This window comes from Dermacentor albipictus, chromosome 6 (assembly GCF_038994185.2).
Source record: "Dermacentor albipictus isolate Rhodes 1998 colony chromosome 6, USDA_Dalb.pri_finalv2, whole genome shotgun sequence".
NCBI lineage: Eukaryota > Metazoa > Arthropoda > Arachnida > Ixodida > Ixodidae > Dermacentor > Dermacentor albipictus.
The window spans coordinates 129,843,783-129,865,656 of record NC_091826.1 but is presented as its reverse complement, the minus strand read 5'-3'; the positions used below and the strand labels follow the sequence as shown (position 1 = coordinate 129,865,656).

The window sequence follows — 21,874 nt, the reverse complement described above, 5'->3', positions numbered from 1 at the left end:
CATGCCATGAAGCTCAATGGCACAGGTAGCAACAAGGCAGCGACAGGGAATGTTTTCCACACAAATACTGTAGTACTCATTGCCCCAAACGCTTTCTCAGGCCTACGGCAGGGGGCGCTCACTTTTCTGCAAAGTGTCTATTACATCGTTATGCGCTGCAGAAAGAGATGAAATTTCAAACTAAATGCCATATGCCCTCCTCCTCACGGGCGCCGCGCTCAAAGACGGGGGGATGACATATATCAGCAAGGGCACTTATGTACATGTATATGCTGTGATGTCTCTCATATGGACACGTGACACTTCGAGAATTATTCGAGGCAACATCTGTTATTTGTGCAATCCATTGCTTCAATAGACGAATTGAAGTTTAGAAAAATAATAGAACAGACAAGCCAAATGTCAGTGTGTTCTTGTTTTACTTCGCACTGCAGCAAGAGCCAGGTACTTCCATCTTGGGTGCTTGTTCCCATGTTGTGCACTCACGCATGCTGAGAGCAAAACTATGTCACTTTCTGCCATGTTCCCGTGCCAAATCATGCTTTGTGATCTGCTTGAGTCTGCCTCAGTGTTTGTGTAGCCCTGACTTATACTGCTAGTTGGGTGTTCTTGTGCACAGTGCACAAAATCGTGCACTGCACAAAATGACACAAACGCAACAGCTAGCATGCAACGCCATCAGCGGAAGTGCACGGCACGGCACAAAAGCGACGAGAAAAAAAAAATGAAGGCAGTGCCTGTGACGTATGCGTCACATGGTCCTCGAGGTTCAGTATGGGAGAACACAGATAAGGAATTTCGCTTGCGGAGGCCAGACGGGGCAAGTGGAGAGAGCGTCTGTGTTGGCAATGACGCTCACCTCCTGAACTCATGGGTATGCGACACTGAAATATTTCTACCTCGGCCAGCAATGAACCAATCTGAAAAATTATTGCACTAGAACGCTCCCAAAAGGGCATGTAACGACTTCCAGTACATAACCAAAATTTGCTATGCGGCCTGGTGAAGGGCCCTTTAAGCGAACATGCATATTTGATCGCCTGTGGAATCGCTCTAGCACTAAGCAGAACATTTGCATGATCATGCAAGGGGTTTGGTCAATGTGAGCAGCCTGCAGCTATTACAGCAACTTGAGCAAGAATATTACACACGACTTATTCGCTGGGACTATTGTTCAATAAAACCTACTTGCATTTACTTAATTTTTTTACTTTACATAATTTTTACTTAATTTACTTTACAGGGATAACAATTCCGAAATACGAATACGGAGCCACCAGCTCTAACTTGATCACCTAAGTCACGTTTTCAATAAGTTGAAGGGCACTAACATTGAATTAACACTTCAAGCTGGGCGAGTTTGTGATGGAGCATCTTCCTAGGGGTGGGCAGCGCAACCCGGGTGTACTTCCTTTTGTCTTTCGTCCGGGTTGCGCTGCCCACCCCTAGGAACATGGGCATTAACATAACAGCTGCAAAAGGGGCAGTTCATAATCTTCTACATCAATCTTTTCTTCTATGTGGTTGGCTATGGAGGCAGCCTAGTGACTTTTTGGCTACCTTTTAAAGGGCCCCTCAACAGGCCCCATAGCAAATTTTGGTTATATGCTGAAAGTTATGTGTCCTCTAGGGAGCATTCTGCTGCAAAAATTTTTCAAAGCGGCTCAATAATAGCGGAGATAGAAATATTTCAGTGCCACGACCCCAAGATTTCAGGAGGCAAGCTCCACTGCTTAGCGAGGCATTCTCTCCACTCACCCCGTCTAGCCTCCGCAAGCGAAATTCCTTCCCTGCGTTCTCCCATACCAGACCTCGAGGATCACGTGATGCACACGTCACAAGCCCCGCCGTCTCTTCTTTTTTTTTTTTTCCAACAAATTTTTTTTTCGGCGCTGTGCACGAGCTGTTGTGAGTGTCTGGTTTCGCACTGCACAAGATTTTGCACGCTGCGCACACAGACACATGACTAGCAGCAAATTCAGCGCTACACGAATACTGAGGCAGAACAAGCGGATCGCAGAGCAGATCACGCCGCTGAAACACGGTAGAAAATGGCATAGTTTCGAATCGTGGGCACGTGACTGCGCGGCCGTGCGCACAAGCAGACGAAGCGGAAGTACATCTCGCTTGCTTCGGTGGGAAGTAAAACAAAAAACACGCAAACATTCCGTTTGTGTGTTTTATCATTTCTCTAAACTTCAATTCGTGAATTCCAGCAACAAATCTCTTTTTAAAGCCCTGAAAGATGAAGAACGACGACATCTTTGGGAATGTGACCTCCATCGGCTTGACAAGCAGCTTGACACCAATTGCACTGTGCGCGAGTTGCACCTTGAACCGCATTTTATTGCGGGAGACTACGTGCATACCATTAATGATGTTGAATTTCAAATGCCAAGGGCAACGCAACGCTTAGCAATGATGCAGTTCCGACAATTTTGCCCAACCTGCATGCATATTTGACACGAGAAACGCGGCTCCGCAAAGCGGCATTAATTGCCATTAATTGCTTTAGCTATTGCAATCTTGCCAAGAACGTCATTGGATCAAACGTTCAAGAGTAATTTGTAAGCTCGCTTTTGACAGTTGAAAATCAGATTGCTAGTTCGTACAAGCAGCAGCAGTTGACTTGTCGCATGATGAGAGAGATCTTGAAGGCATCGAAGGTTCGCTTGATAGCAGCTCTCTAACTGTACTTGACCACCCATACATTATTAATTGTAGTGACTCAAGGCTTACTTCTTATGCGGCAGGCTTTGTTGCAGGAAATGCGTACTGAAAACAAAGTGTAGTGCATGCATGAAACAGCTTCTGCTGCCTGCTTCAGATAGAAAGTGCTTAAATGTTGCCATTTTCACTAAATTTTGCGAATTCGCTGTTTTTCTCTACCCTTCACTGAAGCTTTCAGTGTTTATCAGTGAACTTGAAGACATTTTCCCTGGCTGCTTTAGCAAGAGTTAACTACATCCAGACAGCATTATGGATCTGTTGGCAGTCATCAACAGTAGCAGCATTGGTGGTGTTGGTTGTGGTGAACATTGCAAGGTATTAACGCGAATGTGATCAGTTTTTTCTTCGTCACACAAATGCACTTCTACATCAAGGGTCTGAATAAGTCTTATGATGAGAAACAAAGTGCATGGCAACAACTGAAGTCAATTATATATGGCTGCAGTGCCATAAATGTATGCTGCCGAATTCGTGCCTATTCTAATGCATTGTGTTAATTTTTGAATTAATGTGCAAATAAGAAACTGTTTTTGAACAATGTGAATAAATAACATGCTTTTGTTCCCACATCTATGACCGCAAGCTGGGAGAAATGGAGAACAAGATGTGTACAATAAAGTGTTGCACTTCTTCAATGCCACCCGTACACCCAACGTAGAGTGAGCTTCCAAACATTCGCGTGGTGTATTGGCAAAAGTAATTATGCATTCAAAACTAGTCTATCTTGTCGCGTTTGTGACAAGTTGTCGTATAAGGGCAGCGGTGACTGCAAAGTAGCAGCGGGTAAAGGCTGGCAGAGAAGGAGTGATCATGCAATCGCTGCCTACTCAGTATACATGGAAGTGAGCTGCAGATTTTAACATGTAAATTTAAAGCGATGCTAAGATTTTTTTGATTGAATAGTGTTTTACACGGCAGCCCGGCCAGTTGCGTGCACGGAACTGCCGAAATAAAGGGATGGTACTGTGTGCACATACTAAGTCATTTTGCACAAAGAACAGAAAACGTGAGAAAAAGAATGGGTGTAAGGAAATACGATAGAATGTCTGATGGATGCACCCATTTATATGTGACATGGCTCCGAGCGTGCTCAGAAGCAGATAGCGGTGCCAGTTAGTGTAGCAGCTCCATTTGCATACAGTACTGAAGTAATCAGCCAAGCTGTCTTAAATATACTTCAGGCACCTCCCATTAACAAGTGCACCCGTGCGGATGCGCTTTCCTTACGAAAGGATTTTCCTTACGACCAGTGAACTCGCTAAACCAATGCACCTCTTTTTGTTCCTAGCTTTGAACTGAAACACGGGACACGCCAACATTTTTTCGTTCTGTGCGTGCATATGGACGTGTTTTTGTTATGTACCGGCTAGCGAGTTTCTCCTAAGAAACCCCCTTCACTACAATGCTGCACCGCTGCAGGCTGCAGTGCAATGAGCGGCATTTGCCAAAAGTGGTCGACGCCAGAGCCACCGCATCGTTCCACGCTTAAAGGCCCACTGCCAAGAAGCCACTCGCACCACTAGAAAGCCTTGGAGTTCACTGTACCCCTGCAATAAAATGGCTATATTTTCTGCTACTTTTCACTTTGCTGGCTACTGGAACACAAACTATATTCATGCCCACACGGAGCTCTGCATTTTACTTGGTTCGAAACCCAGGCACCGTGCTCTTTGTAGAGCAGCAGCAAAGAATGCTATACAAATACCAGAACCCACATGTCCATGAAGCCCCACATCACAAAGCACCCCAAATTACTACAAACACCCAAAAGACTACAAATTTGGTGCCTTTTAGAGAACTGAAGAGAACGTGAAACTTTAAGAGCCGTTATGTCAAAACTATTTTCTTGCTTTTCTGCTCAATTTCTGGAGCTGATTTCTTTTGTTACCGTTTAGCCTATTCTGACTTTTTTTTGTCACATTCGTTGGACTACAGCGCAGGTCATGACAGTATCGCTTTTTTATCACGACTTTTTATAAACTTTATAATGTGGCTATTCGTTCACACCAAAAGTGCGCTTGATGCAAAGGTAACATAATAAATGACACTCCAAAAAATCTGTGTTGTGGAAAAAAAAAGGGGGGGGGGGGAAGACTGTCGCAACATTGAGCACACATTTAGCTATGCAGCCAATACTCAACGAGCCTTCTATCACAATTTTTTAAGCTCCCCTGGCCCTCCAGAAAGTTCAAGGAAGAAAAATTCTGCTCAATAAAATGTTCTCATGGTATTCCTCTGAAACTTTTATGGAAGCATCAGGGAGACATTTTAAACATTTGTGCCAATTTTCAGCAATATCCATGAAGAAATAAGGAAGTTGATTTTTAAAGCCCTTAACAACATGGCGCCACCACATCCAGCAAGGCTAAGGATTGTGCACGATTGCCCATCTCGTCTGAGTCGCACCACATTATTTGCACTTGCTGCTGACTCCTAAACAGAACACAACTTTACTCGTACTAGGTGCAGTTATTGTAAACATAGTAACGACATCATCAAACAGCGCAGCTGTGGCTCCTGACAGGAAGACTACAATGTAAAGAAAGCTTCCGGTCATGCGGCGAGATGTAAACTGCATTTTGACTGAAAGCAGCATAAAGCCTCAATGGGTGAGTGAAAGGAGAAAGCTTATGCCTCTTTTACCTGCTTTATTTTGAATTAGTAAGCTGAATAACTTTTCTTTGACTGTGTCAATCTTCAGTTTACCTTTTTTTTTGCATTCTCTTTGGGATAACACAAGGAATGAGCTGTGCTGCAGAAACTGGCAGGCAAAATGGTCACAGGGCCCCTTGGAACTGCACCTGAGCAGGCGATTAATGCAGCACCTGGTGGCGTCGCTGTGGCTCAAGTCTCAGCACGCAGCAACCGAGATTTCTGAGCATGCCAAGGGCACCGGGCTGCATGGGCTAGCTTGCATCGCCATGCCACAGAGAACCACAGAGGCCAATTGGAGCATGCGGCAGTCCAAGTGTGTCGGTAACAAGAGGTCTTGTCGCAGTAATCAGCGGCAACCACGGTATCTATGCTATGCAGCAGTGTGGCCTCCAGGATTGTACAAATTTGTCGTTGCAATTTCCGAGGACACGCCGAGGAGCCGCACGTTCAGTGATGCGTCACTTCCAGCAAACAGTAATGGCAGCGTTTTTTATTTTTTTTTTCCCACTTTCAATATCAAAAACAGCTATTCTTGTAAGCTTTTGTGAGACATACACTTGTATTTCAAAAATTAAATTCTGCATGGAGGCTTCTTTATGTCTACATTATCTTAAACTAGGCACTTTCTTCTTTTAACCGTCCAAAATTTTGTGGCAGTTGGCGTTAAATGGGCACGCTGCCAATGCCAGCCCATCACCTCCTCAATTTTTCATAGTATTATCGGTGCTGCCTAATTTGACGACAGGTCATGCCAAGAAGCCGCAATGGTTTTTGATGTTCTGCGTTTCGCATTATTTTTGGCCAGCAGCAATGGCAACATATTTTTTCCTTTTCAGCATCAAAGACTTTGTCATCATCATCATCTTTGTGAGATTTTCACGATGTGCACAAACCAATATTGCCCAAATTTTGCAGGAAGGCTGCTTTATATCTATGTTATCTGAAACTGCAACAGTCCAAAACTAAAAGCATTGGCCAGTTCCTTCCTCGCACTACTTACAGCGACGGTCTTTGTCTTTTCGCCTGCAAAGATGATTCCAGTGAGGCAGGGGGTAGACTGGTCCCCCTCGCTGCTCATCGCTTCCCACAGACCTATGCGCAGCTGTCCACACTGGGGCATCTTGTCCTCAAAGAGGTTCACGGATGCCGTAATGCTCCTGCAAGGCCAGGCAAGTTTCGACACGCAACGCTAATCAAAGGCACAAATTCGTGATGTATCAGCTCAACAGATACTGACAAAAAAGAAGTGATGGACACAAGTGCCGTCTTTCAACTGAAGGTTTATTACAAACATGTTACAAGTATATACAAGGCAGGTAGCACCAAAACACAAAAAACAGACAAAAATAACCTTAAAAGAAAAGTTCATAAATTAATCAATGCCTCGACAACAGCAACCATGTGTGACTAAACATGATCCAAGAAAGCACATTTATCCTGTGGTAGGGACAATGGCGTAGCTAGGTCTTCTGGCACCCGGGGCCCATAGGTCTTCTGTCAACCCCCCCTCCCCCCCCCCCTAGTGTAGTCAGGAAGGCGAGGATATAGAAAATATGGGGGGAGTAGGGGGAGGGGGGGGGGATGATGCTTCAGCACAAGTATTAAAAATGTGAAGAAAAATTTAGAATGATCGTCATATAAAAAGGTCAAAGTGCAATTATGCATATTCCATTTCTAATGCATAAACAACAGATAAAAAGTTGGCCAAAATGTAGAGGAATAAAAAAATGGAAATAAGCAGGAAAACTAGTTAAATGGAATGAAAGAATAAAGTAGGTAAAAATGAAACAAACTGGGATAACAAGCAGGATTGCCAGAAAAGTCTATGATTAAGCTTGCTCACAAAAAGGCATGAAAAGAATATATATTGAACTAGAAAGAACTGAGCGAAACCAGTTGTTAATTAATTTGTTAAAGAAAATAACCGAATTCAGCATATAGTATGAGAACAGCTGAACTGGCTCATTTCCCTTGAGCATTGGCTTATAAATACCCTGAATACACCTAGTTGTGTGCTGTGATGTAGCTAGGCCATCTGGCACCTGGGACCCATAGGTCTCCTGTCAATTCCCCCTACCCCTCCCTCCCCCTCCCCCCCCCCCCTTCCCCTCCCCTTTCCCGGGTGTAGTCAGGAAGGCGAGGATACCGAACATTTCTGGGGAGTGGGGGTGATGTTTCAGCACCAGCACAGTGGCCTTGAACCCTCCCCCACACCCTCATTCGCTTTCGTTCCCAGAGATTGCTAATATAGCAGGTATACAGGCTGTTTTATTTTCTGCACCAAATAACACGGTGATGCAATAACTTGTGATAGGCACATTTGCACATCTACTGTCAGACTGTATGGCTTGGCAGCCAATACAGATAAAGTTTAAATTAGCAATTTTAGAGGCAGTATTGCATTTGCAAAATTGAAGCCCAAAAGTCATATGTTGCCCAACAACAACTTCCCAAAAATCATCGTAGGCACTACGGTGTGCAGTATTTTGCCTGTCCCCAGACCTAAACCCAAAAGAGAATTAAATAATGTGTCAGTGACGCTGATCTCCCCACCCTATCGGAAAATGCCACCTGCTTTCTTGCTGCACGGGCGCCAATGCTACGACAATCATGAGTTCTCTTCATTCTGATCCACAAAGCCTTTATTTGCTGCTATTGGCAAATGTGATCATCTGAGCTGTGGTAACGCCACAAGGTTGGAAACGGAAGAGAGCATGCTCTGCATTGATTCCTGGTGTCACCATGCAAAAAACGAGAAGGCCACCATGAAGCCCGAGCCAGCAAAAGCTTGCGCTACTGTTGGTCTTAACTTACAATGGAGAGAATAGAGAGATCGACATCACTGGTGCCCTATTTCATATTTCTTTCGGTACTGCCCTACTGGGCCGCCCACAGTGCCAAAATACTGCAGGCTCTAGCACCCAAGACAATTTTGTTTAGAGAAGATTTTGTTGAGTTAATGATATGACTTTGGGTCCTCAATTCCAGAATTGCAATGTTTCCTCTATAATTGCTAATTAAGCAGTTATTTAGGATATCCTTATTAATTATCTGCCACATTTTGCATGATACCGAGTTCCTTGTGGTTATGAAGACATTAACCTGATAGAATACCGGGAGATACTCTCACAAAATTAAACTTTTTGTGAAATTTTGTGTAGCTAAAACAGGACACTATTTCTGAAACAAAGTCACACAACAACAGCAAGAGGAGTAGGAGGAGGAAAGAATGAAGGAAAGGTAGGAAGTTCAACCAGGTGCACGTCCGGTTTGCCACCCTAGACAGAGGAATGATGATGATGTGTGGCGTTTTGTGGCGCAAGGGCCAGGTTTGGCCAAAGAGCGCCATGACAAGTGGTAGTGTTAACGATGTATTATGGAAGATGTGACTTGGCTGTAAAGTGGCCTAAAAATAGTCGCTGTAAAGTCCGTAAAATCTACGTGCTATAAAATTATGGCGATGACTAATGACGTATACTATGAACATTAAAATCCATTGTAAAAGAATGATGCATTGTTTAAAATATGCGAGATGTCAAATTGCTTACAGCACTACTGCCTCGCTAGAGCCCTTGAACCACAAGGGCCTAGAGGCATGTGCTATTCAAAATAATTGTCGCAGCGGCATCCTCTGAAGAGAGGAAGTGCTACGAACGTGTGGGGCTAATAACATGCAACACAACATCTTTCAAAAAACCTAAGACGGCGTTGGTGTCAAAGAGTGGTTCTGGACCAAGTAACATAACAGGATGAAGGGGGATGTGGTGCCGGTATGCTAAGAGAAAATTTTTTTTTCTTTCAGATTCGGCTTCAAGACACTCGAGTAGGACGTGGAGGACGGTCAGCCTCTCCCCGCATGTACCACAGGTTGGAGGCTCGTTTCCGGTGAGTAAAAAGTTATGTGTGCCAAAAGTATGTCCTATTCTTAGACGGCAGAATAGGACATCTGTCCGGCGGGATTTTGTTACAGGAGGCCAGAAACCTAATTGTGGCTTTATTACATGCAGTTTATTATTTGTTTCCAGGTCCCACAAGCGTTGCCAGTAGTTTCGCAGTTTTCTTCTTAAGAAAGTCCTCGGGTCTGTGACAGAGACCGAAGCAGTACGATTAACTGCATGCATTGAAATTGATGTGGCCATCTGGTCCACTAGAACGTTACCCTCGATGCCCCTATGTCCAGGCACCCAGCATATAATCACATGTTGGTTAGATATATATGCTTTGCACAGGACAGAGTAGAGTTCATTAATTACCGGATTTTTGTGGTTACAGAATGACATCAAGGCCTTCACAACACTAAGGGAGTCCGTATATATAATTGATTTCTGGAGTTTTAATTTCTTTATATGCTTTACAACCGACAAGAGTGCGTAGGCCTCAGCCGTAAAGATACTGATTTCCGGATGCAGTACGTCGGATTCCGAGAAGGATGGACTGACGGCTGCATAGGACACCCCGTCGTGCGACTTCGATGCATCTGTGTAGAACTCCGTGCAGGAATATTTGTACTGGAGTTCCCGGAAATGCATTTGGATTTCAATCTCCGGAGCATGCTTTGCAACTTGCACAAAAGATATATCGCATTCTATTAGCTGCCCCTCCCAAGGAGGTAGCAGCTTGGCTGGAGGCATTAGGCGGAGCTCGAGGAGTGGGACATGCATTTGATCACTAAGCTCCCTCACACGCAGCGAGAAAGGCTGTCTTACGGAGGGACGATTATGAAAGAGTGTAGCATATGTCATATCGTTAACGGTATTGAAATATGGATGTTGAGGGTTAGAGTGGACTTTCAGGAAATATGTTTGGCTGATGTATATTCTTTGAAGATAGAGTGACCACTCATTTGATTCTACATACAAACTTTCAATGGACAGAGGAAGGTGTTTAAGCGAAGAAAGGAGCGGGAGGGAAGAAGGTACTATCAGTGTGAATACGTATGGATGTCCATAACTTCGCGTCTATAATCGGTCACTGAGGTCAGTCGATTTCATGAAACGTAGCAGTGCCCACATCACTTTGTGAGCCTGCGATGCGTGGGGCCATTGTCCAAGAATCTTAGTCTCTGAAAATAGTCTGCTATCCAATCAGCTTAACCCCGTCCGAATAATATCGCGTTCAATCTCATAGAGGTTACAAAAACACAACACGAGCTCGATCGTCTCTTCACATTTGCACAAGTCACAAATTGGTGTGTCGGTAATTCCAGTAAGGAATGTGTACGCTTTTATAAAAGCCTACTCATTCAAAAAGCCACCCCTAACTACAGGTGGCACAGTAAAGTTGAATCACGGCAGAAGAAGTTCGATGGAATCTGCAGCCTCAATGTAGGATCCAGCTGGTGGAGATGACAGTTGGAGAAAATTGGAGTGTTCCACAAAGTTTCAGTCTTGATTTGAGCAAGTAAACGACTCCTCGCAGCGTCTGTCCTTGATAAGGGTATAGGAAGTGTCACAATTTCTTTATGGTCTGACCAGGCCGCACCATCAGCAAGGTCATTTCCGTTCTGACGATGCCACAGTGTCCTGGAAGCTATAGGAAGATGGTGTCGTGTCCGTTTATGTGCGCTTGATGGAAAACCTCTCTGGTCTCAAACACCAGTTGTTCATGGGTCTTGCGTTGTAAGGCTGACTGCAGACTCTAAAGGGCTGCCTAGGAGTCACAAAGAACGACCCACTTTTGAGGTTTGGCTTGCACGGTGTAATTAACAGTAACACGTAGAGCGGCAAGTTCTGTTGCTGTAGAGATTGTTATATGGGACACTTGTTAAATTTAACCAGCGCCTGTGGAGCTGATAGCTGAGGCAGATCCATCAGTGTAAATCGGCAGTCTTTGTTCACATGCCTCATTCAGTAATGACAGTGTGAACTGACGTAGAGCCACTGTTGATTGACGGGTCGTCTTCGTAATTCCTGGAATCATGAGGCGTACTTGTGGCTGTCCAAGGCACCAGAAGGGTAACAGTGGTCTTGCTGTTGGGTAAAACCCAACGGAAGGTAGCTCTGATGTGTCACAACAAGTTTGGAAAATGTGGCTTGAGGTCTTTGTGCTGGCAAAGCAGCAATATAGTGACTGGGTAATGAGTGCTTTTGGGTCACCAATCATTAAAAATGTTGAAAGCAAGCAGTCTCTAGTAAGCAGAGTGTTGCACAAGTCGAGGCGCATCGTGGTAGTCCAAGACATGTCCGTAGAGCCTGGTCTTGCAAACTTTCGAGGCTACGAATGTTTGTTTTACACGTGTTCACCAAAACCGACAAGATGTACTGCAAAAAGCCCAGAAACAGTGCTCTGTATAGCTGCAGCATGGAACATACCAACGTGCCCAGGTTTTTCCGCACAGGTAGATGCAGTGGGGCTCCATGAAAGGTCCCTGTCAATAATCATACCTAAGAAGTGCGGATACTTCTGGTATTTGATACCCTGGCCATTGAGAGAAACAGGGTACGGTGCCATGGGTTTGCACGTAAACGCGATTAACACGCATCTTTCTATGGACACACTAAGGCCTTGTTTGCGGAGATACAAACAAGTTAGGGTGGCTGCCCGCTGAATTCTTGCACGCACTTGAAGACGAGTCATGGCAGAAGACCAAAAACAAATATCATCAGCATACATTGATAGGTGAACTGTCTTGGGTAATATTTCAGCAAGGCCAATCATAGTTAGGTTAAAGTGAATAGGGCTCAATACTCCGCCCTGTGGGACGCCACCGTACCAACAACAAAATGATGGAGATGGTTAGCTATAACTAGGAGACTGTTTTTATTCAACACCTCGAAACTGATACAAAACTAATACAAATGATACAAGACTAATAAATGGAACACTGTAGGGAAGAGTCTGGAGGAATGGGACGTAGTTTTATGGGACGTATCATAAACGTATTTTAGTTTTGTTTACTTTAAATGTAACCAGTTCTTTGATGGATTACAGTACAAGTCGAAACATGCTGCACAAATTCTGAGGAGCACTGGTTCCTACCGCTTCTGGCGCAGCTTTAAAAAAATAGTTTCTAACAGCTAAAATCTGTCCCATTCCACCCCTCCCTTTGGGTGGAGTGGGACATCATTTGGGAGGAATGGAACATCTGCAACGCACTGGTTCCAACGTCTTCAGCAAACGTTATAAGCCAATAGGTCAACATCAAACTTGACACAAGGTTGCAGAGCTTTGTTCCCCAGATAGTTTTAGGAACTGGCACCTTCATCACTATGTCCATGACTGGTACATTGCTTATATCTTTATGAGGAAAGTAAAATTTTCAGCTCTTTTTCTTGTCTAGAAAGTGGACACGCACATCAACGTTGTCACTGCTCTCAACTTTACCAGTGTAATAGATGTCAGATTTTTTTTTACTAAACCCGACAAGATCAAAGTCACTCTTCGTCGCTCCAACAGCTTGATTTGGCCAATCGGCCTCAGAAATTTCCTGCATCTCATTATTGAAATTTGACATGTCACTGTCAGAATCACCGAATGCAACGGCAACAGTCTCTTCTTCACTTGAAGAACTGAAATCCTTCTGAACTCACCGTTTCTTTTTAGGACGGGTAGTGGCGGCAGTCATAACTGTGTTGATTAAGCATTCTTTTTTTCAGGCTCTGTCGTAAAAACTTCTCTGCAGCTTCTTGCTCAATCATATGCTTCTCTGGTGTAAGGACTTTTGCCGTACCTTCCTTTTTTGCCTGTCTTGCGTGGTGCAGCCTTAGGGTAGGGCCTAAGATCACTTGGAATAAATCGGCTTGGAGATGCCGTTGGCATCGAGGCTGCTTTATCGACAGTAGGTGTGACGAGTTGTGTAGGGATGTTTTGAGCTCCCTCAGTGTTTGTCTCAGAGTTCAAAACATATGCCAGAAGCCTTGAGCTGTTTGTTTCACTGATGACGGTGGCTGTCTGTCGTGACACCTCTCCACTTGGGGATGTTACACGTCGGTCCCCCAATTACTGATGACATCAAGTAGTCATCCGAAGTGAAGGGTTCGCTATTGAAAGGCCAAATGCCCATTTTCTGAAAGCCCGAGATTATGTCCTTTTGTGTCACCGTTAATACGTAGGCAGATCCTAATAGTTCTCCAACATTATAGATGAAGATGGCCTTCCCTGGGTTATTTATGAGCCAATCATTGCAAGCAGCATTGTACCGAGATTTGAATGGACCATATATGGACACATCAAGTGACTGCAGGCGGTGGCTACAGTGTGGGGGAAAGGTCAGCAGAATTATGCCACTCTCTTAACCTTGTTGATGGTACTGATGCTGACATAGCTTTCATGATTGTCAAGAATTACAAGAATGGGTGCTTCCTTCGAGCACATTGTTTGCCTCACAATGTGTTCTAATGCCAGCAAAACATTTCACTAGACATCCACCCCGATCTGTTTGCCAAACCAAGAGTTCCATCTGGGGCGCCTTTCAGAAAAAAAAAATAATAATAATCTACAAGTCTCATCCATGGAAAAATGAACACTGGCGGCAGAGCGTTTCCTATGCCATTGACACTGCACAAAACAGACACCAATTCACCGTGATCTGCTGATGTGACTTGACCAATTTGCTTCTCACCATGTGCTGCTACTATCTTTGGCTGATTGTGTGCAGTTGTGAAGCCCGTTTCGTCGCAATTGTAGATGTGGTCCAGAGTTAGCTTATATTGGTCATAGATGCCTTTCAGATTTGAAAGGAAAGCATCAACGTTGGTCTTGATGAAACTTGTTGCCCTACCAAGACTGGTCGCTTCCAGCAATCGAAGCGATAGCTCTGGATGGCGATCCACAAAGCCCATGAACGAGCCTCTTCCAGCTACTTTATTGACTTCCCATGATGCCGGGCACTTCCAGTTTAAGGCTGTTGCAAAGCGGTACGCCAGTGAACGAACCTGCATTCTCATAAGCCCATAATGCATCTTCTTTGCTTTCAGCAAATACTCTTTCAAGAGTATTTCATCTTCTGCTGTGAAGACCATTCCACAGACCAAATTGGACTTGAACAAGATGCCGCCTCTGTCATCACATTCTTTGTACTTCTTCACTGCTCGACCAAGCGATGATTTTGATATTTTAAAAGCTTCTGCTATGTCTCTTATACTTTTCTTTTCATTGCACACCAATCTCACAGCATCCAGCACCAAATTGTTCAATGTTTGCGCTCTGCCGGAATGCTTTCTCTTGTACTATACCCTTGGCATCTTCCTGAAAATTGAAATGGATCAATAATTTGCAAATGTAAATGTTCATGTACACGAAGCATGCTTAAGTTCATCGCATGCACTTAACAGCACTCCTGCTGCAGCCTACTATTCACGCAATTAGGCCAGGTTGCTCACAAATCTGCAGAGTAATCTAAGCTTTTTAAGTGGAGCAAGATCGCATTTTATAATGCCCCTTTCGTTTAGTGTGTCAACGAGATATGTCACGTAGTCAGCCTGCCTGTTATTTAATATAATTTCATGGCACCATATAAGTATAAAATACGAAATAAACAAATGACAGCTTTCGGAGATAACGCGGCTCAACCATGAAGCTGATTCGCTAGACACAGCACCAGCCTTACTGTGGGGAGGAATGGGACAGTGTCCCATTCCATGCTCAACTCAACTGTCCCATTCCTCCCAAGCTACGTCGTCTAAAGTAAAAAAAAAAAACATTCAATCGCAAACATTTTCTTGTTAGGCCTAAACACGTTATTGCTTGAAGTACGAGGTTGATGTGAGTTTTCGGAGACAAATCAGTATAAGCCTACGCAGAGTGGTTTAAATTCGAGAGAGGTGCAATTGAGACAGCAGATACTTACTTTTGACACGTGAAAAAGAAGATTTCTAGTCTCAGAAAAATTGATCCGCAGAAGACGTCCACCATTACACCCAGGCTCTCGGTATGCAAACGCCATCTCGTGAGTAGTCACTGAACGTGTTTGAACTAACTGAAGGAGAGATACACAAGTTGTCCCATTCGTCCAACTGTCCCAAACCTCCAGACTCTCCCCTATACATACTGACGACACAAAAACATGGTGGTACATGAGCGCACTGCATGAGCGCCCCGCCCCGCATGTGAAACGTTCCGCTACCATTTACACGCCAGTGGAAAGAGAGGCATATATGACACCCCCTTCCCTCCTGCATCTGGCACCCGGGCCACCCCCACACCACCCTCCCTCCCCAGTACTAGGCCACTGGGTAGGGAGATCAAAGTCCAAGTCTCGCACTCTTGTGCATGCTTATGGATGAAGGACAGATGGATAGACAGATAGATGAGAGCTGTGTGTGTGCCTTTTAAGGGGGGACGTGGCAACGAAAACTTTTGTTTTAATTAGTGGGAATAAATTGTTGAAATTTGGCATGGCGGTGTGATTTGTTATGCTGATACCATAACTGAAATTAGTTTTGTGCTATCTATTATAGTTTTCGAGTTACACAACTGACAGCCTGTAATGATCATTCCCAAATTAATTAATTATTTACACATAAGTTAGCCAAGATTTTCACATCCGCATGTTCACAAAAGCCCATTCTGTGCAATAAAGCTATTGGTTTATTTTTTATATGCCAAAATGAGCGCAAAAATATTTTTTTAGCTCTCCTGTGCATATTGTCCAACGACTTTTGCAAAAAACCGACTATAAATATTTTTATGAGGTGCAGTTAAAATGGACAGCTTTATTGCACTCATCAATGTTTCAGGATCGAACTGCAAAAGACAGAATGATTTTGTCTTCATTCATTGTGAAATGGCACAGGAAAGGCTGAAAGCAACTGCACAAAAAATGAAAGCTGAGAAAACGGAGCTCGATGTTTCATTTGTTGTAAACATTTAAATATTTATTTTATGCACCTAAAACCCTCCTGGAATGTGGTCCTTTGCCTGTGGGGCCACATTTTCTTTACATTTTGATGTATTTTTTTTGCATTCTTGCAGCAGCTTCATGCACCGTAGTTGCCTTTTTGGTCACCATGCATCCATCTGTAGTGCAGAGGCAGGTGAAAGCGCATTCAAAACGTCCACTCTTGTCTCTCATTGCGCAACCTCTTTATTAGTGGAGTTGGAGCTGAAATTCGCAGTTGAATATTTGATGCGAAACCTTCTGCTTCGCCGATGTCGCGTTGCCGGCACGACCACATGCAGACGTAACGTCACCATCGCTAGCGGTCGCGCCTTCACCATCACTCGCGGTTGTGTCTTCACTATCGCTCGCGGACGTGCCCTCACCATCGCTCGCGGACGGGCCTTCACCATTGCTAGCGGACGTAATGTCACTGGCGCTCGCGGTCGCACCTTCACCGTCACTCACGCACACCCCTTCACCATCGCTTGCAGTCGCGTTTTCACCATCACTCGCGGTTGTGCCTTCATCATTGCTCGCGGTCGCATAGGTGTTCGGTGGTCACGTCGTCAGCACTGCCCGTGGGCACGCTTTCCCAGTCACCCACGTGCGCCAGTCGTGCCTCGTCGACAAGCTCGGCGGTATCCGCTTCCACGAGCAGTTTTCTCCTACTTTTCTATGCCTTTCGTGGTCGTCCGTACACGTGGGCCGTTCAGGACTTCATTCCTTTGGAGCTCAACGCAGAAAACATGCGTAAGCTGCCACGATCATCAGTTACGTTGACCAGCATGCTCCGCTCGCTGCTGCGCAAATGCACACGAGAGGTTCGTCAGCAATTTAAATCTACAACAGCCAATAGGAGCACGCCCTGTGCCCCACGTGACTGCTACACCCAATTGCAATGCCGGGTTTGCCGATTTTGCGCTTGCATTTGCTGGTTGATTTTTCAGTGGAGAAATGCGTCGCTCTAGCTATTTTTAGCTGCGATCTCTCCTCTTTGTGATGATACCAAGATGGCGGCACTGCGTCAATGGATAGCCGGGCGATCCGCGGTGCGACGGGGCCTTCCGAAGCCCGATTTTTTTGCTATTTTTGATGATAGCACTCTACGAAAGTGCTCTTTTCTTGATTTCTACCACATATTTTGTTACAATATTTCACTACGAGGTAAATAAAGGTCCATGGATCGCAAAAAAATATAAATCAGAAAATCACAAATTTTGACAATATGACCACCTCAATTGCCGCGTCCCCCCTTAATGAAGTGTGGTGTCTAATAAGGTGTGGTGTGGGATCAAGAAGATTGCCTATAGTTGATTTTCTTACCAAAAAAAAACTTTGCAACATTTGTGCGTCTATTCAGAGAAGGGCTGAAAGCATCGTAACAGTGGGTGTTCAGTCATTCAAAGGTCTACGCCCTGTGGCAGTGGCATTGAGCACAGGGTCCCACTTTCTTGTAGGCAAGGTCTGCGAGGCATTGTGTAAAAAATTGTGGCTCTCCCAGTAATGGCCTCCCATCATTTCATTCACTTATGCCTTGGCTCCTAATGAACGCTTTCTAAAAATTCTTGCAGAAGAATCTTCCCTGGATGGCGCTATAGAATTAGTGTAAGCAAAATTTTCTGGTGGGGCCCGATGAGGGGCTCTTTCAACCTTTTCACACAGCAGGCAAGAACTGTTTCTCAGAAATGCAGTGCACACACAGCCAGGTTTCCAATGCAAGCATTTGAGCCCCCACCCCCCCTCCACTGGAAAAAACAAAGTAAAGAATGACAACTACACACAATGGCATTAGCATTCGCAAGTGCCACCACCTGGTGTCAAAGATTGCAACTGGAAACAACATTAAAGATGTACAGTCACGGACAGAATATTATGGACCATGAAATCTAAGAAAAAGCTGAATATCTCCGCAACCTCACAACGCAATCTGGTATTTGCATTTTGGACCTCGACTAGAATATGCTAACAACGTTGTCGTGGGCAGTTTTACTGGTTACTGTTACAGGCTGCTCGGGAATTGAACGTTTTCGGAGATCCCGTGGTCCATTTTATTCTGTCCGCGACTGTACCTATCACCGGTTCACACTGTTGGCCATTTTTGGCCATACTTATAACACTCGCCTCATTCAGGTGTGGGATATCCCATGTACGCGCCCTAACTGTGGGAACGAAATTCTGCATTTCCTTTTGTTGTTTCACTTGAACCAACTGACGTAAAAATATCAGTTACAGCACTTTACCAGGGTTCGTACAGACTCAAAAGGGGAAAATTCAAGGATATTCAAGGAATTTCAAGGCTCAGTGGGAGTATTTTCAAGGACTCAACACAATGCTACATACAGCAGTTTTCAATATCAGGTACAAATTTTACTGAACAAAGTCGAAAAAAAAGCACTTAAAGGAACAGCTTATATTGCACTAAACCAAGATAATATTACTGAACAAATTCGAAAAAAAATCATTTCTAGGAACAGCTTGTACTGCACTAAACCAACATAATATATGTTCCGTCTTGAAAAACACACTGCAGTGCAGTGCACCAATGTCGAACAGCAATCCATTCTGCAAAAGTGCTAGTGGCAACTTCAGGGGAGCTCCTGCCGCTTTTCCTGAATCTTCTGGTTCAGGCTACACAGTTCCTCAGTCTTGCTTCGTGCAGCCTTCCTCAGACTATTTGATCTGACCACATACTTCAGATCATTTGCTGCTTCTGCCTTTTCGGCATAGGTATCCGCTGAAGCCTGGAGGTCAGCTATTGTTGCCTGGAGTTTCTTTTTCTTTTTTTTTCATTGCGTCAATCTCTTCGTCAATGCAGCGCCTCTTTGATTCCCTTACATGGTCACACTGCTTCTTTTTTTCTGCTTCCAGATATGCAGCATACTGCTGCCGGGCAGCTGATACAGCAGTCCTCAGCTCTTTTGTAATAGCGACGTTAAGGACGCCCCCTGCCTTGTCCACAGCATCGCACACAATACGTTGCGAAATGTACGACAGGTCCTTCAGGTTTTCTACAGCAACCTGGCGGTTCACGCTAAACCCTCGCTCCACAATGGCCCGTCCGTGGCTGAGCACGAGCAAAAGTTTGACAACCTTGCACAGTTCCCCACATGATGAATTAAACTTCATCAGCTCAGTCAAGAACTCGTCCAACCTGTTTACGTTCTTCTCAAACATTCGCAGGTTATGCATCTCTTCCTGCAGGAACTCGGTGTACTCCCCTAGTACAGTGTCTCTTTGGTGCTCAGACATTCTGCCCGCTGTAATGAGGGCATCCAACACTCTTCTGAAGCCGGCCAGGCACTCATCTGGTTTAGTACACATTTGTCGTGGGTCCAGAGAGGACAAACTCCTCACGATTGGGAATCTCAGTGGACTTCTCTCAAGCACCTTCTTTGTCACACTGATCAAGAAGCGTTTGCATTCCATGCGGAATTGGAACACGTCCTTTTGGCTTGCTTTAGTTTTCCTGACAGTCTGTTCAGCGGCATGGCCTACATCCACCTTTTCAAGTGGAGTGTGGTTCTCGGTGCTTTCAATGTCCACCATCAGCAGACCAGTGGCTCCTTTTGCTGAAGACAAGACCGAGCACTTCAGAAACTTCGCCAGCAGCTTCCTGACCACAGTTTCCAAGTCCCTTGCAAGAAAGAACACCATGGGCTGATCCGTTTGGTACTCAGTGAGGAATGGCTTGAGGGTCATGGCCACACCCAGTGCAAATTGAAGCTTTGCTAGCAGTAGGTCATCACTGGCAAACTCACACAAGTTGTGAAATGATCCACACTTTGGGGGGGTTTACTTCCTTCTTCCTTGCAGCTGCAATAAACTTTTTAATGTCACACCACAAGAGCAAGGCTCTCTCTATCACAGGCACATTCTCCAACCACCGGTGGGCAACAAAGTTCAGGGGAAAAGTATCCTGACCGGTAACTGCTGAGAAGTCCTCCCTTCTTGCAGGAGAACCATGGAAAAGCGCGCTCAGACTGGAGAGCAGACAGTCAAGTCCCCACTTACTTGCTGTAACACCCGCCCTGTAGGCGTTGTGCATGGTGTGGAGGCCACAAGTCCCAATGTCCAGACATTGAACTTGGTATGCTTGAATACAGGTGCTCTTGGAAATTCTTGAGTAACTTCAGGTTAACATTGGGACCATCCATTGAAATCTGAAGAATTTTCTCAAGAGGGAAAGGCTCAAGCGCAGTCAGCAGCGTTCCTTGGATGTCTTCGGATGTCGAGTGCCCGATAAACACCGAGGTATAGTACCTCGTTGCCACCTTGTGAGATGAATTCCAAAACCGGATGTGAACATCCAATTGTTTCCGCTGGAGACAGTCGTTCGTGGACTCGTCGAAGAGTACCACGTAGTAATCGCAATCTTTTATATCCCGTTGCAGAGCAGATAAAAAGAAGGGCCTCGGACTAGGGCACGTCACATAGGCACATTTTTTCTCTCGGCAAGAAAATGCTTTGGCCACGCCACTGTCCGGGAACATACGCTGGAATAGCTGGCCTGCTTCCTTCGACGACCGATAGGAGAAATGCGATGTGACAACTTTCAAAGTCCACAGAATCTCCGCGTTCGTCACCAGCTCGTGTGCCTTGCAAGCATCGTCTAGATTTCCCGATTGCGAAGGAGGTGGGACGGCTGACTGTTTCCCCGTACTTGGAACTAAGTACCTTCGCACCGAACTGTCGGCTGCAATCTCCATGACACCAGCATGCTTAGCACTCTTCATATGGCTCTTTAACGCCGACTCGCCCATGTTGGTGATATCGAAGGTCTTTCCGCAAGGCCTGCATCTTGCACGGTGCTCACTCGTCGTATCTAGTGCAATCCAGTCTTTGTAAGCCTCGTTGTGAAGCCACGCGCCTTGCAATTTGTTTTTCCCAGGCATTTGCTTTGTATTCAGGTGTTTCAGCTGCAACAAGTCGGGTGCAGAAGCGACGGCAGAATGCAATGCCGTCAACCACCATAACAAAGCGCCAAGATCAGATTGGATTGAATCGGCTCAGTTGGCTTCAGAGCCGAGTGGCTCCAGTGTGGCTAACCGTCGCGCAATATTGGCTATATTAGCACACACTGATTTTTTACGCCTGAAATGCACATATTGAAACACGGTACTGAAAATACAAATATTTTAACTGCGTTTTTTTTAAATAATAGTCATTTCCATGTACTACGCTAGGAATTCGAGGATTTTCAAGGAGCAGCAAAAAGTCCAGGATTTTCAAGGGCCTTGAAAACCAAATATTCAAATTCAAGGGTTTTTACGGTTTTCAAGGACCTGTGCGCACCCTGTTTACAGCGTTTTGTGTGCAGCTGTATTATTTTGTTTATTACTGCTTTACCACTTCTTTATCCCATTTCAAAGGTGCTGATTGTAGGGCTAGTTGGTCTATCATGTTGACTGGCAAACAAATGTTAGGCACAGACAGACACAGGGAACAGACAAGTACGAATGCCATTGCTGCCATTATTGAACTAATGCTTGATGCACTTTTTTGTTTATACAGGTTGATTCGGTCCATCTAATCTTTATTTTTTACATAGTGTAGACTTATTGCTGATATCTCGTGTTTATAGCAATGTAGTGCACTCCTCGCCCACCTTCAATGTAGATGCTCTGTGTCATATATATGCTTCTATTGGATCTGTACTCTCAAAGCATATCT

At 44.8% G+C, this 21,874-nt stretch overlaps 1 protein-coding gene and 3 pseudogenes across 3 annotated transcripts in view; all 4 read right to left on the bottom strand.

Annotated features, from left to right (window-relative positions):
* The window catches only part of LOC139061368 (uncharacterized), a 193,600-nt gene that overhangs the window by 59,024 nt on the left and 112,702 nt on the right, over positions 1-21,874 (bottom strand). For all 3 annotated transcript variants that reach the window (XM_070541336.1, XM_070541334.1, XM_070541333.1), the window contains exon 8: positions 6,386-6,542. In XM_070541336.1, coding sequence (XP_070397437.1) covers positions 6,386-6,542 — 157 coding nt within the window. The remainder of the gene's footprint in view (positions 1-6,385; positions 6,543-21,874) is intronic.
* LOC139061441 (uncharacterized) lies at positions 12,495-13,748 on the bottom strand (annotated as a pseudogene).
* On the bottom strand, positions 13,842-14,567 carry LOC139047141 (uncharacterized; annotated as a pseudogene).
* Positions 18,790-20,964, bottom strand: LOC139061440 (uncharacterized; annotated as a pseudogene).